Source organism: Pteropus vampyrus, unplaced genomic scaffold, assembly GCF_000151845.1.
Source record: "Pteropus vampyrus isolate Shadow unplaced genomic scaffold, Pvam_2.0 Scaffold200, whole genome shotgun sequence".
Taxonomy (NCBI): Eukaryota; Metazoa; Chordata; class Mammalia; order Chiroptera; family Pteropodidae; genus Pteropus; species Pteropus vampyrus.
In genome coordinates, this window is record NW_011888981.1 from 2539699 (window position 1) to 2562275 (window position 22577).

Consider the following 22577-nt stretch of genomic DNA (forward strand, 5'->3'; position numbering starts at 1 on the left):
CTTTAAAAGATTTCTGAAAAAAAAAGAAAAAGCAGGTGAAAGAAAAATAATAGCAAAATAAACTTAAAGAAAATAGCAGAGAAAACTTTTCTACTCTGAGTACAAACTTCATCGGCCACAGTATGAGGTTAAAAAAACAAAACAACAAAATACTAAAAAACACCTCTTCATCAACCACATTATGAGTTGATAATATAATTAGGCCAGCAGGAAGTAGTCCTTCCACACTGAAAACTATCAAGAAGACCATCTGAAACATGAATTTATATTCACCGCCATTAATGATAAAAATCATCCCTACTTGGCTAGCATATTGTCTTAAGATATTAACTGGTAATAATATGAAATCCAATGATTTGCAAGGCATTTAAAAAGCTAACCATCCAGAACAGGAAGACAAACTTCAGCATTTTTTCTGAGATATTTAAAGTTATGTGGAATAAATCCAGTTTTTGACAAATCTCACGAAATCTACTGATAATTACATAAAAGCTTCTTTTGAGGTTTCTCACTTTACAATTAATGACAAAAGCCACAAATCTCAGTTCTTCCTGCCACAGTTAAAAAAAAGTGGTTGAAATAATTGTGAAACAAAACAACAAACTAAAAGGCATTCCTTTGTCAACAAATTTTTTTGGGAAGTCACACAGAAAACATTGCTGAAGATATGAAGAAACAAATGTTGGGACAGATTATGCAATATTGGCCATGCATTTGGGTGAAAGTACAAATGTTTGTAACAAGTCTCAGTTTACAGTATTTGTTAGATTCTATTTCAATCGTTAACATTCCTGAAGAACTGCTTTTCTATGTGTGTGAGGCATTAAAATAATCCTACTGAAAAGTCCTATCAAAGAATATCCCAATGATAAATGATTTCATAAGTAAAAAACCATATTTTATGGAAAAAATTTTTAAGTATAACCATTGAATTCAGAAGCATAAAAGGTATTCCTGCTGAGAAATGAAAGGAAATATTTCAGAAAGTCTTGACAGGGATGTTCATCTCCGTGGCGTTGATCCAATATTTCATTCTCTAGGGAAGTAGTGCAGCAAAGAAATCAATGCTAGAAGTAAACACCATACTACTTGATGTCACTGATGCAGTTAGTTTTAATGAAAACCTTTAAGCAGCAGAACTTTGCAAAATTGTAACTAGATGAAGAGTTTGTTGAGATTACATCATAACCTATTTTCTACCCATATTGCTTTCTTCCCTTCCCTTCCCTTCCTTGGCATTGTTCCAAAGACTGCTCCTTAATTCAATACCTGTGCACTGATCTTCATTTTAGAGTCAGCTTCCCAAGAAACCCAACTTGCAGCAATGGCAGGAGCAGTCCTCCAAGAACACTGATGCTCATATGGGATTCTGAAGCTGCCACCCACCTGCCAGCTAGCAGTGAGGATGCTGATCATCAGAAGAAGGAGGGCTGCTGATACGTAATGAGACAGAGAAGAATGTGGTGGCCTCCTAGTGATCCACTGGGGTGCCTCCTGATGTTGCCTTGCTCATCTTAATGAACAATGGACAAACACAGCAGTCATGAAGGGCATGGTGATCTGGAGCTCATAGTCCTCAGGAATGAGCATCTCGTTCATGCCACCAGGTAAGCCATCTACACAGCAAAGATAGGGGCTGAGAATGAGGCAATCTAGAATGGGTAGTAGATTATGAATATCAATTTTGGCCCTAACTGCTTACAGCTGGGGTTGTAATTTATCCTACTAAACTTCTTACCCATTTCCTCTAGGAAAAAAAGATATGGTAGGATCTTGGAGGAACTCTTCCCAGAATTTATATGGAGAAGTGGGTATGAGTAGTGCAAATGGTGGGCCATAGGGATGTGCCACTCCGACCCCTTTAAGATTGAAAGACTCATTCCTCCAGTTATTGAGGGTGCTTGGATGACGGTCCTCAGAAATTACCCATGGCTGAAGAGGTCTGCATTGCACAAAGTTGTACCTCTTTCTCCAGGGCAGCCATGTCCAATAACTGGTCAGTGTACAATATGCAGACCCAGACCCCTCATTTTATCTCAAAACAACGTTAAAAGGCCATCACAGCTCCAAGGTCCCCAAAGAGCTGGCCTAGTTTTTGTTGAAACTACATCACAGCCCTATTTCTTCCTCTGTCCAATACTGACTGCTTCCTCATCTTCCCTTCCACAGTGCGGATCCTGAGACAGCTCCCCATAAAAATTTCTGCACACAAATATCATCCCAGGGGCTACTTCCTGGAAAACCCATACTTCAACATGAACATTATTGAGACACCTGATAAAATTTGAAGATGAACTCTTGAATAGATAATAGGATTGAATCAATATTAAATTTCCTGATTTTTGACTACATACTGCATTTATAATGTCCTTGTTTTTAGGAAACACACATTGAAGTAAATAGGGGTAAAGGCATACTTTACCTGATATGATTTAGAAAAAAATTGTACATGGACAAGTGGAGGATCAGAAAAAGACAGAAAAAAATAGGGTAAAATGTAAACAATTGGTGAACCTGGGTAAAAGGCATAAGGGAGTTATTGTATTCTTCCTGCAACTTTTCCGTAAGTTTGAGTTTATATCAAAATCAAAAATTACAAAAATAAAGCAACAAGACCTCATCCCATTTTCGGTGATTCTGATTCAGTTGTTAGGGTACCAGCATCAGTATTCTTCTTTTTAACTCCCCAGAGTCAACAATCATTGGTATCATGGGAAAGGTCAACATTAAACAGGAATGTTTAATGACGTGTGATGAGTGATATGAGAGAGGAGGTATGGAGTACTAAGGGAAAACATACAAAGAGAGTCTAACCTAGTTGACTGGGTCAAGGAAGGTATCTTAGGAAAAGTGACAGTTAAGTTGATACCTGACACTTAGATCAAGGAGTATCAATAGTAAGAAGAAGAGGAATATTCTAAGCAAGAACATGTGGGAAAACCTCAGAGGAAGAAAGAATGAGTTAAATCATGGAACAAAAAGAAGTTTATTGTGACTGAGTGACTGGTGACTGAAATATAGACGGCAAGAGGGACCATGGCATGAGATGATCCTTAAGAGGTAAGCAGGGGATATATTAAAATTTATCTTGAAGACAGTGGGAAGCAACTGAATGGTTTTATAAAGGGGAGTTCCATGATCAGGTTTATACTTTTAAAACATCACTCTGGCTCCTCAGTGGACAGTGGATTGGAGGGAGGCAAGAATAGGAGCAGGAAGATCAGTTAGAAAAGGGTGTGGCAATAGGAAGATGCCTTAGACTAGAAAAGTGGAAAAAAGAAAGATGAGATATGGAAGGAATCCAGAAATATTTAGGGTGTAGAATCAATAACACCTGCTATTGATTGGCTGTGGGAAATGGTGGGAGGGAGCAAAGGGTGACTTTCAGTCTCTGGGTTGGACAACTAGACAAGGCAGGGAACGTCTAAGTTCCACAGAAGCAGGGGCCTTGTCTGTCTTGGGTACTGTTATATCCCCAGTACTCAGCCCTAATCTGCAGGTGTTCAATAAATATTTGTTGAATGAATGAATGAATGAATGAGTAACCTTGGAAGATAATGACTTCAATTTTGGATATAGAGAATGTGAGTGTCTGTGAGTCTTTTTTTGAAAGTCCACTCTGGGCATTGTATAACCTTTCATTCAATTCTGTAGGTAGTTAGTGAAAAGATAACACCTGTGTCCTAATTTCGAGATCATTATTCTCCCTAGTATTTTGAAGTCTGAAGTCCCCATGAGACCTTCTGTAATCAATATCTCATCACTTTGGATGTAATTTAATTTTTTAAATGACATAGTGACTGAATATTGACCTTAACTAATAGGAAAATTGCCTGATTTTTGTGCTCATCCAGATTTCTTTATCCAGTTTTGACCATAATAAATATAATTGTCTTTCCTTTTTTTCTTCCAGTTTTGAACTTGAGCCTAACGTATCATATGCATATCACATTAAGGTATTCTGGTAAAAGTTCAGTCTAAAAGCATGGCATTTTAAAGTGGACAAGAAGGACTAGCTAATGAGTAGGAGGAAAAAAAAAAAAAAGAATAAAGGAAAATCCGAGGATTTTTACTGCCATCCAGTGGTGGTCCTCTCTGATAAATATGGGTACAAAACCCATAATAGCTGTTTTCCTCAGCAAAGTCTCAAAAGCCATTCATTCAAGTTTAGGTAATGCTAACTTGGCATGAAAATTGCATCATGTTTTCCCAATTTTAAAGTAATAATTTCAGTTGGTCCTCTTGTGGTCTTGAAGGTCACAGGCTTCCATAGCAACCAGTTTAACAGTGTACTCAAAGTGGTAAAAATCTGACCCATTACACATCAAACTCCTGCCTTGGTTTCCCTAGTCCACCCCATAAACATACCTTTATAGAGAGTGAACTCCGCTGATTCACCTTTGAATCTCTACAAGACATTTCCAAGTCAGTTTTTAAAAATGTGAGCTCCTACATTGACTGTTTAGGGCCCATGGAAATAAAAGAGAAAACTGGCTACACCCCAGCTCAATGATTTTAACCAAGCAAGAGCATTTGCCAACCCACTGGAGAAAAAAAAGTACATTATTATCACAAAATTTAGAAAAAAAGAAAAAGTTGGCCCAAGCATATCATGTAAGTTTGTATAAAGCACTCTTTGGACTTGATGAACACCATCTAGTTTACATGAAGCTCATAAAAGTGTTAATATTTCCCACTGTAAAAACATACGTATAGTATTCTCTGTGCACTAATAATGTGGCCTGTTAACCAAGGTTTGACCTTTCTGTGCTGTAAATTCAAGCCCACCCACCAGCTTGTCCAAAGTCATAATCTCTGGCAGTGATGTCATTCCTTGACACTAAAAGCAAACACTGCCCAGATCCATTTCCTTGCTCCTGCAAGTTTGTAGTCCATTGTAGAAGTGCTCATGGGTAGGGGTTTAGGAGACCACAGGACTTGGCTGTGCCCACTGGCTTGAGCTACTGGCTTCCAGGGACTGGTCCAGATTAAAAAACAAAACAAAACAAAAAACAAAAACAAAATAAAACAAAAATAACACTTCTAGAGAATCCTGTGCAAACTCTAGTTATATAATTAATAAGGGTATGAAGGCCAGAGCACACAGTTGGCATCTATTAAAGGTCAATATATATTGTATTTACTGGCAGATAAGACATGCCAATTTTACAAGAATATCTTGGGGTGGGGGGAATGGGGAGGAAAAAATTGAAATAGTTTTCATCTTACTTGTTTTAAAGAGATTTTTTTAAAGTGGTTCTGAAGATACGGTACACTATATACAAGAGTCCAGATGAAAATCATTGGTTACGGTTATGCAACTACATTCTACTAACCCTGAAAAAAATGTAAAGTCATATGGTTAAAATGTAAAGTCATATGGTTAAAAGGAAATATATCAGACTTTTGGTACTGAGTAGGCTACAGAACAAAACAAATTTACTGGTAAATGAAATCCCATATCCCACATGGAATACTGTATAAATAGATTTGAATATGCTTTTTCAATGTATACTGGAAATCTAAGGTAAATCATAAAATAAAATAAATTTAAATAAATTTTTACAAAAATGAATACAAATCAACTAGCAATAGAGACTACATAAGAACAATTTCCCACACAGTAGCCAAAGGAGTCGGTAAAAACTTGGCACAAAACGCAGCAAGAAAATAAATATGAAGGAAAACCTATTTCATGCACACACATATAGTAAAAGTAAATATTTCACTGAATGTTAGTATACAGTAAACAAAAGAAAATATTAATGGATTCTAATACACGGAACTTGACCCTAAGGTTATATATAGCAATGCTTCTATTGACTCAAAGATGGACAACATTCACTTTGCTCTGATGTTTGGTGTTGCTATGTTCTGCTACTAGAAGATCTCATTATTGTTATTGTCTTCTTGTTTTCTACTCTTTTTCCTTTACCTCTCCCCACATTGTCAGGCCTTCCATCTTTAATGTGGATACATTGGGGGTGGGGGTGGGAGGATGTATACTGCCAGAGCAAATAATATGACTGAGTTTCCTAGAAGCTTGGGCACTGCATTTGTTTGTTCTATGCCTCTGAAATGAATGTTTCCTAGATAAACATCTCTGGAAATACAACATACTCGTGGTTTTAATTTTGCAGTAATATATACCCTTGGAGTTATATACTGTTTAAGAGAAGTTGTTATAATTTCCAGTAATTTGCTAACTTATTTTCCTGCTTAGAGTGGGGAATAAAAAATATTTTATTTTCTCAATCAATGGAAAAGTTTTTTGAATAATCCTAAGTGGCCTATGTTTCTTGAATGACTCATTGGGTGTTCTTCCCAAACGGAGGCCAGTTCAGGAATGTTTCAGACTTAGAGGTTTATTCTTGAGTTGCATGAAGTTTCTGAAAGCAACAAAACCAAAAATAAATTTCTCTTTCAATTAAACATTGATATTAAATTAAACATTAATATTCATCCTATGCCTCCTAGCAAATTAGGAATAGGAAAAAGCATTCATCACCAGATAAAAGGCATACATAAGAACACTTAAGAGTGCTTCATATTAAATAGGTCAACAATAAAAGGATTTTCTTTATAATCAAGATGGCTGCTATAGCCATGCTACAATTCAATATTGTACTGGAGGTCTTAACTAGTTGAGTAGACAAGAAAATTTAAAATAAGAGGACAGGAAAGGAAGAAACAAAACTGTCATTATTCACAGAAGACACAATAAAGTCCCAAAATAACCTAAGGATAAATTGTTTGAATTAAGAAGACAGTTTAGCATGGTTGTAATCAATATATAAAAGTTGTTTGTATTTCTATACATTGGAAACAAACTATTAAACATAAAAATTTTTTAAATATATTGTCAATAGCAACAAAACCAAGACACTTAAGAATAGATCTAATAAAATATTTATAAAACCTTTATGAAGAGAATTATAAAATTTCCTTGATATATTGAGGAAAATCTAAATAAATGTATTGGACCAGAAGACTCAATACTGTAAAGACGTTATTTTTCCCCAAACTAACCTATAGAATCAATCTAATTATAATCAAAATCCAAACAGGGTGGTTTTCGGTTTTGTTTTGTTTTTTACTTGTGTTTACTTGACAAGCTGATTCTCAAATGTATATACGAAAGCTAAAGGTTTAAGAGAATGACAAGACAAGCCACAGAATGGAAGAAAATCTTTGCAAAACATATTATCTGGTAAAAGATTGGCATCCAAAATAAACAAAGAAACCTTAAAAATCAAACTCACAGATACAGAGAACAATCTTGTGATTGCCAGAAGAGATGGGGTTTGAGGGGCTGGGAGAAAAATATGTAGGGGCGAAGAAGTGTAAATTAGTAGTTACAAAATAGTCACAGGGATGTAGAGTACAACATAGGAAATATAATCAATAGTATTGTAATGGCTATGTGTAGAGCCAGATGGTGATAGAGTAATCTGGGTATCACTAAACTTTCTAAATATCTAACCAATGTACTATATACCTGAAACTAATAAAGAAATCAACAGTAAGAAAATAAATTAAATAAATTTTAATTGGGTGCAATTAAAAAATGAACAAAAGATCTAAACAGATAACTCACTAAAGAAGGTATACAGATGGCTAATAATCATGTGAAAAGATGTTCAACATCATGTCATTAGAGAAATGCAAATTAAAACATTGAAATCCCACTGTACACCTATTAGAGTGTTGAAAATCCAAAACAGTGACAACATCAAATTCTGGCAAGGCAGTGGAGCAACAGGAAATCTTTTTCATTGTTACTGGGAGTGCAAAATAGTTTGGTCACTTTGGAAGACAGTTTGGCAGTATCTTACAAAACTAAACATCATAATTGTATTAATAGTGGCTCTTTGGTTGTAACAAATACACCACATGAAAGCAAGGTGTTATAGGGGAACTAGGGAGTCAGGGGGTATATGGGAGCTCTCTGTCTTTTCCCTCAATTTTTCAGTACACTTAAAACTGTTCAAAAATAAAGTCTATTATTAAAGTGTGAACATTCCCTTAAAAAAGGGGGAAGAGCGAGGAATTTACCTTACCAGAAATGAAGACTAAAGAAAATCTATAATAATGAAAAGTTATGGTATTGATGCAGAGATAGACCCAAAGTGATAGAACAGAGCTCAGAAACAGATCCATGCACAGGTGGAAACTAGATCTATGACAGAGCTGTCTCCACAGATCAGTGGGAGAAAGGTAACAGTTAAATAAAATGACTGATTCCAGCCACAGGCATATACCCTGAAATAATGCTTCCCAGTGTTTTTCACATGATGGCAAAAAGCCTATTTCCACAGGATATTTGACACACTGTGGTAAAAGGTAGGGGATTCGAGGCCTCTAAGTAGAGCTTGATGGGTAAAATTAATTTTCTTTATATTATACAACCATTTAAAGAAAAATGAAATACGAAGTAGCAGGTATAGTAAACATTAAAGGTTTTTTCTAACACTTCCTAATAAAATATTTTTAAATTTTACTGAGAATCTTGAGCTTATAGCTACAAACTCTTATCTTTTATCTTTTAAATTACCACTTGCTGTTCCTGATCGAGACTTTAAATTTTATCTCTCAGATCCTTAACAGCCACCATCAGTGAAAAATTTGCACAAATAGATGGCTAAACCTTTTTAAATCTTCTAAAAAATCATTCAGAAACTAAAGACATTTAAAATTGTATTTAAAGAAGCTCTTCTTTTTTCACACTGGCAAATGTAAAGTTGAAATTTCTTGTCATGATGCCAGTGGATTTAGAATCTAATTGATCTTTTTCATGTCAAGTCTTGCAAAATGTTGAAGCTTCATTTTGCAGAATGTCCACGTATTGTTAGAGAAGTTGCCACCTGCTCTTGTGCATCTATGGAACACAACAACATCCTGACTTCCAGAGACTTTCCCAGAGACCACAATGCTCCCAAAGGGCTTTGTTAAGCCATCCTACTGTAGTGAATCATTTACGTGATCACAGTTAACAGGACTAAGAAATCAGGCTGAGAAAGAAGGCATTTTGAGAAAAGGGAAATCAAATAGACAATTCGTGACATAGTAGGGACCTTAGAGTTCATTTGACTATTGAGAAAACAGTTATAAAGAAATATAAAGGCTTATTTGAGGTCTTAAAGCAGGCTGTGGAAGAGCCAGAAATTAGAACCTAGGTTAGGTTTCCAAGACGTCAAGTCCAGTGCTCTTTATGTGAGACTGAATTTCTGTGACAAATAGCAGGGGACAGGTAAAGTGGCTGTGTTGTTGCTTTCCTTTTTTTTTCTCCATATTGAAATTTAAGACCCACACAATTCCAATTACTTCATCTGTTCCCAAGGGGTTCTACCCCACACCAACTCCCACCCACTCCACTCCCACCCCCCAGCCAGGATCAACTGGTTCCTCTTTGTCCCCATAACATTGAGTTCTAAATTTCCATATGATTACTTACCCCATTGCAGTATGGTTAGTTGGGCTCACATCTGTCTTTCGAGTTAGCTGTGGATCAAACACTGTAAGTTATTCAACTCCATAGTCCCAGGGTCAAGCACAATGCCCAGTACAAACAACCTATTACACTGGACAGCTTACATATAGAACCTTTCTGTCATCACAGAAAGTTCTATTGGACAAGCACTGGTCTAGAACAGTAATGAAGAGAAGGCAGAGAAGGCGTTGGGGATGCGAGGAGCAGTGATTTCCTACAGGAGGTGAGTTTCTGCTTCACCAGTGAGGGTCATCCTACACTCTCCAGAGCCATCCCACACTCCCAAAGGCAGGCGAAAGCTGGTTAGAGGTATCTCACATTCCCATGACGATTACTAGTGTTTTATCCTAAATTAGGGAGATTTTATCACTGAGCAGTGTTTTCTGTCTTATCAGACTGTGATTTATTCCTGCACTTTGCAGGTACCTTTCCTTATTGCTTTTTTTACTCATAATTATGATCACCCATCACTCTGCTATTAATCTGTGACAGCTATCTTTATTTTCTTCTTACTGAAGATTTGAGCAGTAAATCATAGGTGCTCTAGTATAGACTTAAATCATTATTTAAAAATTAAGAGTATTAGGATCATAGTGCTCTCATGCAGCAAGTTATTAGAACAATTCCTAAATTTATAGCTATGATTTGTACCCACAGCAGGGACATGTAGTATTGACATGCCTGTTTTCTTGAACTATTGACTCAAATAAAGTGCTTATAAACTTTATTTTGTAAGCATATCAGATTTGTCATTTCTGCCAATATTGGGACATTAAGATTTACCAGAATTCAAGTACATTTTAGGACTAGAAAGCTAGTCCTTTGTATATAAGCATACTAAAGATAAATTATGCTATTTTTTGAATCTATAACATCTTTTAGAGAGATATAAACGATAAAATTGTGCAAAACAACTCTGACATATTTAATAAGGGTTTGGTTTGCTTGATTTGTTATTTAGTACTCATTTCAGCTAACATGGCAGATTTCAAGATTATAACTTCAAATTACATAGGCTTAAATCAGATAGCCAGGTCTAGTATTTTTGGAGCAATGTTTGATTTTTGTGACAAAAGAATAGAATGTTATTGATTGTTGGTACTTTAAGGTATAGAGACTTGTTCTGGGGATGACAGAGAAAGAGACCTGATTCTTCTTACTCGGGCAGCTGGAAAATATCATGCATTAGCATAATGGATTATATATAATTAGTGTAATGAATGACTAGAATGCACCATACCAGGAGTCTGTCTCTTCAAGGCCAATGAATTAATACCACTGCCTCAGGATCCCAAAACTGCAGTTTGGAGGACAACTGGGCATTAAAAGTAAAATTACAGTAATCGATGAAAGGACCTAAAAGAATTGTATGTATTACAAAATAATTTCCCAGGGCTATGAAACAAAATTTATGCAACAAAACTTACACAAAATATGTTACACTTAAAGCTATGTATTTTCGTTACATATTTGGGCATCTTCTGTTTAATGTCAGCAATCGGTAAAAATTAAATGTTCTATAAGAAAATGCTAACAGGATTTATGATATACCTCAACCAAAGTCCCCCAACTAATTTCCTAAAAATATAACTAAAACACAGTAAAACCCTGTTGGAATGTAAGATGCTTAAAACAAGTCTTCTTGACCATTAACGAGGTTTACAAAGTTGTTCTGTGTGCAGTAAGATCTTCTCTTCCACTGTAGTTGTTCTTCTCACTCATGCACTGACGTAGCTTTCTTTTCACAAATTTCAACACATGCTCTACTTTGTAGGGACTCGCGTGACAGTAAGTGAAAAATAAGGGCTAGACAGACGTGGAAAGCACTGTGGGTATGCATTTGGGATGAGTATGTGAGCTGGTGGCTGGTCACAATGATTATGACATGGTAGGCTTCTCAGTGCCAGCGATATCCCTGTGCACATCTACTTTGTTGGGAGTCTTTATGCTTTACAAACATCTATGGAAATCCCAACTATTATTATATTTGGAATATAACTCAAGACTGTGCCAACACAGTATTCTGAAGATATAAGTTTCTCTTATATATAAGCATTAAATGAAAAATGTTATGAAATGGATAGGTACATTTTATGATGCTTGGGTATCATTTTAACTTTCTATTGCTGCTGTAACAAATTACCACAAATTTAGTTTCAAGCTCACTACCAACCTTCATTCTATCTGTAATCTTAACTGCCACTTGCCACATATAGTGACATATTCACAGGCTCTAAGGATTAGGACATGAACATCTTTGATGGGCCATTAATCTGTCTACCACAGGTATTAAAACCCAAAAGCCTGTCTTTCAGGAAAATGTTAAATTGGGAGAGTTTCTGTTGGGTATGCCTATACATAGTTTTGTTTTGCTTTTTTAACTCAGATGTTTTTATTAAGTGAAAAATGGAGTCTGAAATTCAGCTTAGGTTATAAAACAATTGCATGACTATGGATGTAGAACTTTGAAAGTTGCTATTAATTCTACTTATATTAGTTCAGTAGGGCTGCCATATAAAGTGTCACAGATTGGGCGGCTTAAACAACAAATTATTTTCTTACAATTCTGGACACTAGAAGTTCAAGATCAAGATGTTGCAAAGTTGATTTCTTCTGACATCTCTCTCCTTGGCTTGTAGATGGCTATCTTCTCCCTGTGTCTTCTCATGATCTTCCCTGTATGTCTATGTCCTAATCTTTTCTTCTTATAAGGACACCAGTCATATTGGATTAGGGCCCACCCCAATGACTTCATGTAACCTTAATTACCTTTTTAAAGACTCTCTCTCCAAATATAGTCACATTCTGAGGGAATGCAGGGTTAGGTCTTCAACACTTGAATTTTGAAGGGACACAATTCAGTCCTTACAGTATGTAACAAATCTAAAAATTTGCCTGCAAAAGACTCTACATTAATAGAGAACCATTGATAAAAATAAAGTGTGTGTGGTGGTGGGGGGTGGGGGTGGAGATACAACTTGTACGCAAGTACTCACTGACAATTACTGTCAGGTAGAATTTTTTTTTTCAGTCACCAAATGTTTATTGAGTACCTACTATGTACACAGGATTGTAATAAATGGGGGCAGGTGGGAATGAAAGTGGGGTTGAATACAAAAATGAATTAGACAGACACAGTCTTCATGAACATGCATTCTAAATGGGTGGGACGGACATTACTATTACAAATGCTATAGTGGAAAATCCAGTATGCAAGGAAAACATAAAACCCACTTAGTGTAAGAAGGCTTCCCTAAAGTCACAACATTCCTGAAGAATGAAAAAGGATGAGTCTGGTGAGCAAAGGGGTAGAGGGAAGTAGAGAGGAAGTAGCATTCAAGGTAGATGATGCACTGACAAAGACCCAACCATGGGGAAGTGCTGGGGGAGTTTTGGAAGCTCTGTGGGGTGGAGGATAAGAAAGAGAAGAGTGGCTTGGAATGAAGTTACAGACTTAAAGTCACATCAAACATCACTCATCTCTATGGTGTAGAGAGATAAACATCCATATACAGTTTGGAAATCAGGTAGAATTTTTTTTTTCTAAAAAAATGGTGATTTATTTTGCTTTAACATACAATGGTAAATATACTGGGACCATCAAATTTTCAAAAAATTTGCTGGGCTTACTTTACACATTACAATACTAATGTAAGTTAATTGGTTCTTCCATTTCAATGAAGGAAAGGGATTCAGTTGACACCTACTAGCAGCTTGGCTAACAATGAACATTAAAATCAGACAAAACACTGTAAATATAAAGTACTTTTCTCCAAATGTGTATAAAAGTTTTGAAATAAAATCACTGCCTGCTCCACAGGACAGACAAGTTGGATTTTAAAAATGCTCCAGACCAGGAATAGCATAACTCTGAGTAACAATACTTACAATACAGTTTAACAATATTTTATCAAAGACTTGTGCATTTGAGATTTAAAAAACATATATGTTCAAATATATGGTGACGGAAGGAGATTTAACTTTGGGTGGTGAACACATAATGCAATATACAGATGATGTATTATTGAATTGTACAAAATTTTTAAAAAATCTGAAGAAAAACAGTAGCCAAGGAACTGCACAACCAAAAAATGAAAATTATATAAAATATTTCCACCACTATTTAAATGCCAAATTTAATCAAGCAATAGTAAAAAAACAACAACATAATAATACAACCTTCTGTTTAAAATAACAGCACTGTCCCGCCTCTTTTCCACTGAATTTTACATATGAACAGACTATATATACTGGTTTTCCAGAGAAATGTCCATTTGGTCTGTCACACCAGTAAGGCTCATACTGAATCCTTTCGGTCTCTTCCGAGGATAGGCAACTCCATGATGTTCCCATATTTCCAACATTCTGGGGTAGGTGCGATGTCTCAAGTATAATACATTTCTTTCTCTTCCTTTACACAGTGCAGAGTATATGGGCTTAGGTTATGTAGATTCTCTTTTACTCCAGGTCACTGTCTTTTTCCAAATTCAAGGCGGTATTCAATGGCGTGCAGTAGTTGGGTTTGTCCGAAGGCACATAGCCTGGCAGACACAAACACTTGTAGGAACCTTCCGTGTTGATGCACTTGGCATTCTTGCAGAGAGACATCCGGTTGTTCAACTCATCACATTCATTTACATCTGCAATAAGGCAAACCGCGCAGGTAAACAAGCTTTGATATACACCGTGAGGAACCGGAACCCATAGCTTATCTGAAGCATCAAGGCTTCTGGCCTGAACACAGCCTGGCTGTTCTCAGCTTTCCCCCCAGGAAACTATAGTCCTTCTCATTAATGTCTGCTGCAATCACAAACAACACAAACTAGATCTCACAAAGGCAGATTATCAGGGAGGTTCTAGAAGTTCTTTCCCCGTTATTTAACACAACATGAACTTGTCAGCTTGACATTTTACAGTCAAACCTCGAGAAAGCTGGAAGAACTACCCTACTTCTAAATTCCTTTCCGCAGGTACAGAACAGATGTGTCAAGAGGTGTACAGTTAAGAACCAAACCAGTGAGCAGAGAGCTCTCTAAGCAGCGCCTCTTAACGCTTAAGTTACCTTCTCAGGTTTCTTTCCACAGGGAAGAAAGGCTCTTATGTACTTGAAACACTTGTAATAACCCAGGTAACCTATTTTCCAGACCTACCACAGACTGAGACTAACCAAACTGAAGTGGGAAAAGGGACCACTACAGGAGGGAGAAGAGCCACAAAACACACACACACACACATGCACACACACATGCAGAAAAAAACAAAAAACACTTCAAGTCAAGGGCATTTAAGCACAGAGGCCAACAGGTCCTGAAAGAAAACCTGGAAGATCACTCTATGATCATATGGAGAAGGAGAAATGGTTACCATGGAAACTGCATTTTTTTTTTTTTTCCAGACATCCACATTCCCTTATGCTTGTGTCAAGTCTTCAGGGAAAACATTACTTGCTGCACAGTCAAAAGCTAAATTCTAAAGAGTCAAAGTCATTCCCTGGAACATTCTGTTCTTTCCTCCATACATACTACTATAGGCCTTCTTAAATGAGATATCGACTATTTTTTTTTTAATTGTGGTGCAATATACAGAACATAAGTTTGACCATTTTAACCATTTTTAAGTGGACAGTCCAGTGGCTTTAAGTACATTCGCATTGTGCAGCCATCACCACCATCCATCTTTAGAACTTTACCCGTATCTTGCCAAACTGAACCTGCAAATCTGTCTTAAATGTATTCAACTGTATGAGATCTGACCACGGGGGATCTCATCAAAAGATCTGTTTCCATAAGACACACGTCAGTCTTACCGATACAGGTCATCTTGGCCATATCCAAGTGATAGCCGTCGAAGCAGTCACAGGTATAACCTTCCTGCACCCTCACACAGCGGCCGTTTTCACATCCGTTGAGGATGCCGCATTCCTCAGCCTGCAACTCCTCAAAGCTATTTAAAAAACCTGGAAAGGAAAGGGCAGAAGCCAAATTAGAAATTTTCACCCTCTTGCAACCATTTTTAAAAACGACATGATTATTAAGCTTATGGTTCATTAGAAAGATCCAGTTCAGACACCTTAAAGTCAGCCTTAAAATTCAAGTTAATACTGAATATACCTGCAACACAATATTATTAAATTTTAAAAACTTTATATATGTTGTACAGATTAGCCCCATAGCTTGAATTCTGATGTTCTATGTGAAAGTCACTTAAAATGATAAAGCAAGTATGGTTTTGGTTTTGCCCTTAATTATTAAAAGTTTTTATGTAAAATTCCAAATTTCCTGAGTACTCACTAGGGCAAATGTCAGAATATCTTTCGAGATGGAACCAATAGTAAATTTATCAGAGTTCAGGAGATATTTGCTCAGAAGACCCAGGAGAGTTTGGGGCGGGTACTTCTTTCGCTTTGAGATCCCAGGAGAGTGGAAAGCCAGGCTGGCCTCGCCCTGTCAAGTCTGTTTGTTTGCTCTGGCTTTGGAGTGAGCCTGACAAAAGGGCTCTTGGGGGATCAAAGGAAAAAGGCAGTAAAAGGGACTCAAAACATCCTGAAAATGAGAAAAGTACATCATACTTGTGTTTAGAACACCAACAAGTCTTTTTGTAAGGAAACAAAGAAGCTCTTGTTTGGCTCTTTGTATAGTTTAGATATCTTTAAACTGATTCAGAGCTAGAGTTTAGTAATATAAAGACAATTTAACTAGGCATCAAGCGTGTTTAGCTTTCTTTCTAGAGAAGAAAGTTGTAAAAATAAAGCCATGGTTTTCCAAATACACTGTAATGTGGCCTCCCATCCCCTCCCCCACCTTCTGAACCTCACACCATGTAGTAGCTTAAAAAATAAATAAATAAAAATGCAGCCAGAAGTCCCTCTGTCCTTTGAAGTAATTCTCCAGTAGGACTGCAGGGGGTAGCAAAACATCACTGTTTACCCAGGGCTGTAGGGTCTAATTCTGATTTAAAATTTTTAATAATACGGTCACAACAGGCCCATTTAAAAATTTTAAAGGGGAAAAAATATTACAGCTTATCAAGAATATGTCAGCAGATTCCCAAGGCCAGTTTGGGAAATACTGACTTAAGAAAATAAAGTCTTAATCTATTAAACTATTTTCAAATTCCAGGTATCTGAGCAAAATCATTTTGACCTTATAACTAGTAAAGTTATTTATTCTAGAAATTAAAACATAAAATAAAATTTGTAATTCCTACACAGACAACAAATAGACTCCCCAAAACATCTTCTATAGGACTCAAACATGAACCAGCATAGTGCAGCCCCTGCTCCAAATCTGGCTGCTGCCTATTTTTGTAAATAAAGTTTTACTGGAACACAGCCACACCTACTCGCTGATGTATTGTCTGTGGCTGTCTTTTGTCAGACCACAGCAACGGCATAACTGCAACAGACATGACATGGCTGCAAAGCTGAAAAATTTTACTAGTCCGTTAAAAGAAAAAGTGGACCTCTGCTCTAGGAGATTCCAGTTTTATAAATACTTCCCTAGTTGAAGGTACCACCAGCTATCCGCTCAACCTTAAAAAACCCGAAGGCAGGAGATAATGATAAAAGCAGCGAGAAACCTCAGCTTCCCCTCTATGTTACTATCCAGTATGGTCGTTTCTTTGGCAGGGGCAGAAAGCCCTTGTTCCTGGTTGGGAAGGAGGAGCTGTTTCTCGTAACTTGTACAAAATTTAAAGGCCATGACATAGTCAAAGCTGGAGGTCTTGGAACTGCATCTCAATTTCCTATGTTGCTAAATAGGAAATTGATGTGACACCAACATGTTTGTAGTGAATTAAAAGAGTTTTAAGGCAATGTCGGCATTAAAACAAGAAGGTACATAAGCCAGAATGTTTCAACATTAAAAATCTTGGAATCTGAACTATACTGTGATAGAGGCTACACACATAAGCTACGGGGCTGTGTCAGAGCTTCATATACACTTAACCTGGTATTTTAGATTTATGGGGCAGGCAAGCTGGGCTTTCTTTCAACCTTAATATTTATTCTTCCTTTCTTTTCCTCTCCTTTATTCAAGTAAATGTTTATCAACTTATAACATATACATAGAGAAGTATAGAAACCATAAGTGTACAATCTTATAGCTGTCAGTGTATTTAGGCACATTTCATGAAGACATGCCTGGCAATGCATTATGGGTTAAAAGAAATAATCTAAGGTGTTAGAAGTCAGGATAGCTGTTACCCCAGGTGGGGGTGGGGGCTGGGGAAGGGCATCAGGGCCTCTGGATGCTGGCAAGTTCTAGACCTGGGTGAGGGTTACAAAGTGTCTGTGTCAATCAGCCTAGATGGATTAAAAGAATGCTGTTTGCATGTAAATTTTAAAGTACTCTTAATCCTGGATGAGCAACACGCTGCAACCTTTCAAAAAATGAAAGAAAGGGAGAAGAAAGTTGAGTGACAGAGGGAGAGGGGAAAGAGAAGGGGAAAGGAAAAAAGAAAGATAAAACTCTTCTACTCGGAATTAAAGTAGATCCAAATGCAACCACAAGGCTTGCACTGCTCCTCAGGAGCTAGGTCATGGCTATTGCGAACACGCCCAAAGAAAGAAAAACCTTCACTGTTTTGTAATTCAGCAGCATCTCCAAAGTCCTAGCCCAAAGCCCCCGGTCCACAGAGATTCTCTCTTAAGAATCTGGTACAGAGGATGTCGCACTGCTGGGGAGGCCCCTCTCCCTATAAGATGTGGAGAGGCAGCTGGGACCTGCGTTTCTCCATTCCCATTCCTGAAGTGACATGACCTATTATCCGCTATTTCATTCTGTACCATCTCATTTTTCAGGCTTCAAATAATTAGTCTATGTTTAAAAGCTCTGGTTTCCCCAAATAAAACTTTCAGCTTGTGAGGCCTCCTCATCCAGGCTGCTCAGTTGTACACTGTCAGACAGTCACTTTTTAAGTGATGTGCGCACTCTGCCTCCTACAACAAAACTCTGCTTGCAAATCGAGGCAGCATTTCTTACTCAATAAACACCCTCTAAAAATTAACTCCTGACAAGTACAGCAATTTTTTTTTTTGACTTCCACTCTAAAATACTTGTAAGGATCAACTGGGTATAGTGAATCTCTGTTCATTTCCTTGTATGATTCTAACCCAGAAAACCCTGGCCCTCAAACTAAGCCAGACTTAAATGGGTAAAAAAGGTGATTTTTGTTATGGAAATTGAAACAATAAGATAATTTAAGGATAGTGAACATAACAGCATCCCTGCCAGTGAGACTAACAGTCTGATCCAAGGGTTCTCAAACTCAGGGTGCATAAAAAGTTACCCCGAGGGCCGGTAAAACCGACTGCTGCGTCTCACCCCGGAGTTTCTGATTCAGGAGGTCTAGAATGCAGCCTGAAAAATCTGCATTTCTAACAAGTTCCCAGGGACTACATTTGAAGAACCACTGACTAATCTTTAACCACAATTTAGTGTCAAAGTAACTGAAAATTTTTGCTTACGGTCCTGAATGAAGTAGGGGTCAGCTTCTGGAGCGTACTGCTCACTGAAGTCGACCAAGGCGTCCCGTCCATACGGCTGCCGGCGTCCCGTGACGGGGATGTTACACAGCTGGGCATAGTCGTCTAGGGAGGAAACAAGGAACGTGACACACCATCAACGTTTGCTCACACCGAGACGCACCCACTGCCGGCTCGGAGCCCCTGGAATCCGCAAGAGCGCGGGCTACCGCGTGCCCCGCCCCCACACGCCACCGGGCCTGGACTGCGTCTCCGTATTCTTCACGGGAGCCCGATACAGCCACATACAGTGGGTGCTCTGGAACATAATTAAGGTTCTAAATCGAAGATCAAAAACAGGAGGTGAACAGGTGGTTGAACGATAGTATCTCAGGAAAGTAAAGAACTGAAAAAAAAAAAAAAAAAACGAGCCATGTGAGAGTACTGCAGGCTTTATAACCCATCGCGTGTTATCGTCAAAACATTTTCAAGGTATAAATTTGTCATTCTTACAGACAGGGACTTTTTCATTCACTAGAGAGAGAAACAATGTATCTCTGGTGATCCAAAACAGAGACAACCACTAAGCAAGAAATCCTATGAGCTACCATTTGTATTTTAGTAGCTACTGTTGTAACTCTATACTCAAGACCTGATCCTTAGAAACAATATTACAGGAATGATGAAGACGAAGATGATGATGAGATGCTCATAATAGTGCAGTACTGGTAGCAGTAACTGTGGTATGAAGCTTGCTCTGTGCCAGGTACTGTTATAAGCACTCGATACACATTAATCCACTAAAACACTCCCACTACTGTATGAAGAGGTACTATTATCATCGTCTGCATTTTCCAGATGAGGAAACAGAAGCACAGAGTGGTTAAGTGACAGCTGGCATGGAGCAGTGCCAGATTTGAACTAACTACTGAAGTCACAGCTTACACACTTCGCATTCTGCCTTTCCTACAACTATCTCAGCTCCTTAGAAATTCTTGTCTTTACTCCTCCTGAACCCCAGATGGATTCATCTGCAGTTAACCTTCCTGAGGCCAGATTCCTGTTCCAAGCTGGTTCAGCCCATGGCCTTCTGACTTCTAAACCATCCTTTAGCCCTCACAGGACCCACCTAGCACATAGGATCTTGGATCTCCATTTGTCTGGGGTAAATGAGCTTTCAATGCATTTCATGGTATGGTCCCAGGCTCGTGCCTGCATTTATAAGCAGAGTTATTTGGAAGGTCTACAGATGAAAGCTTTAGAAGGAAGAACTTCATGTTCTGAATGCGTGTTTTACAGAAATATGCTTCCCAAAGATTCATCTAGCAGATGGTGAAATTCTGGGGCTCCCCAGACTTCAACAGCTCTGCCAGAAGTGTGAGATGCAGGTCAGCAGGCCCCAGGACTGGACAGATGCTCTCAGGGCAGTCACAAAAAGCAACAGCCATTTAGAGAGAGAAATGGACCACAGATGGGGAGAGCTGGACCACAGATGGGGAGAGCTGTCCTTTATTTTGCTTCCTTCCATAACATACGAAACTAAAGAAATGCACTAAGGCAATAGTGTAAACGCTCAAGGCTTTCTTTCATCCCCCTACTTAAAGGAGTCAAAGGTATGTTTGTGTGCAAGTGTAAGTATGTGCACATTCGTGCACGTGCACGCACACACACGTGCACACACATCTCAACCCTGGAATGGCTCGAAGGGAGTGTAAGGCCAGAGAAGACCATGCACAGTGGATGGGGCAGGATTCTGGTTGCCCCTAAAATTATTCCCACGCAGAAGTGCTGCAGGAACGACATACAGACGCCAGGCACAAAATCATTTCATGAGAAATATTAATTTCATTAAAAAAATAGCTGAACTTGGAGAAAGATCCTTGACTTGAAGAAAACCCCACTTCAAACAAAGAGAGCACACATGGCCGTCAGTTCCGCTTCAAGTCTGAGAAGGAAGAATTAAGAATTTTTCTGGGAGGGCAAGATCGGTGAGATGTTTACAAGTTTCAGACACTGAGGTCATTTTCTCTGACTTTTTATATGCATTTGTTGTACATCTGAAAGGGAGACTTATTTGCTATTTTATATCCAAGCAACATCATAATCAAGAACAGGTATTAAAAATAAATTAATTCATGTTCTTATTTTGTAAAACTCAATCCAGAGATGGCTCAGCATGCTCCTCTCCCACATGCGGCTGTCAGGGAAGCCTCGCTGAGGCTGAGGTCCTGGGTCTGTTGACTGACAGAGTCAGACTGTCCCAACTCTGGAAGCTCCTGACTTCCCAGTCTATGCCCCTCCCCTAGACTTTGCCTTCTCCACCAAGAAATGAGCTGATCTCCACCCTCCAAGCTCCCACCATCCAGAGTAGCAAAAGGAAGGGACCGAATGTGAGGAGGGATGGGGAAGAACGGACTTTTCTGTTCCTGTGAAACGCTTACAAGCAGCTTCCTGGATAAGGTAGCGCTTGACCTGAAACTAAATTGATGAGTAGAATTTACTTTACAGGAAAAGATATTTTGAATTGATTCTAAAAAGAGCTTATCTTAAAGGCATTAAGAAAGCAAACCGTCAGCTGGGTTTGGGGACTCCCGAGTGTTTAAGGAAGGCTCCTGACCAGACAGGAGCCGGCGAAGGGGGCGGAGCAGGAGTGGGGGTGGGACCTCTGCACCTTGCCGCTTCTTCCTTCCCTTATCCCCTCCCCCAGCTACGCGTTTCTCTTCTAAGATTCTAGAACTTATGGTCCCTTGCTGCTATACTTTCTCTAACACATCAACATTCCAAACTTCAAGACAGTTTCGATCAGTTATCAAAACATCATTTCTGCATTAGATGCACTCTTCTGTATTTGAAGATGTGCTACGTCCCTATCATCACAAGATGTGCACTTTGAGTTTTTTTTTCCTGGGAGCATGGATGCGTCTATCCTAACCCATCCATGCTGCCTCTCCCGTCGTGCACATCTGCTCTCATTCTTGGCCAAGGTCAAGGGTGAAGTGCAGATGGGGTAACAGAAAGAATGTGGGCTTTGGAGGCAGAAGCTGGGGCTCAAGTCCTGATTGTACCACTTACTTTCCAGCTTAGCAATTTTGGGCGAGCCTCAGTTTCCACATCTGTTACACGGGATAATTCCTGTTTGCCTACCTCTGTGTTACTGACATAAAAAAATGAGATGATGTTATGAAACTTCATAAATTTTGAAACACCGAGATAATAGAGGTTACATTTTTTTCCTCATAGTTAAAATCACTAAGTCTCTACTCAACATCTGAAAAAAAAAACACGAGGATTTTCAAAGACGGTATCAGAATGATTGATATAAATTTTATTGTTAGCAAAACTTAAAGGTAGTTGTCAATGGGCAAAGGATTGTGCAGTAAATTAAGAGCAATGAAAGCACTGACTCCAGATGTCTGTAGATATTGTTGCAAGATTATTGGGAATTTTCTAATAGATGGAGAAAAACTCTAACTCAGTAAATAAACAATAAAGTCTTCAACTGAGATGTAAGGCTTAAAGTTACTGACAGCCTTGGCAAATATAATTAGTTGGTTAAACTCTGATTTACCTAAACTCTGATTTACCTTTACCTATTGCTAAAGTATGAGCAATAGCATACTTTAA

The 22577-nt window shown here is 38.2% G+C and overlaps 1 protein-coding gene across 17 annotated transcripts in view; it reads right to left on the minus strand.

The window, feature by feature from the left end:
- Positions 1 to 12498: 12498 nt before the first annotated feature.
- The window catches only part of LTBP1 (latent transforming growth factor beta binding protein 1), a 359100-nt gene continuing 349021 nt past the window's right edge, over positions 12499 to 22577 (minus strand). For all 17 annotated transcript variants that reach the window (XM_023537808.1, XM_023537810.1, XM_023537807.1 and 14 more), the window contains 3 exons: positions 18957 to 19079; positions 15297 to 15446; positions 12499 to 14130 (listed from right to left, as the gene is read on the minus strand). In XM_023537808.1, the coding sequence (XP_023393576.1) occupies positions 13949 to 14130; positions 15297 to 15446; positions 18957 to 19079 (455 nt within the window). In that variant the 3' untranslated portion in view covers positions 12499 to 13948. The remainder of the gene's footprint in view (positions 14131 to 15296; positions 15447 to 18956; positions 19080 to 22577) is intronic.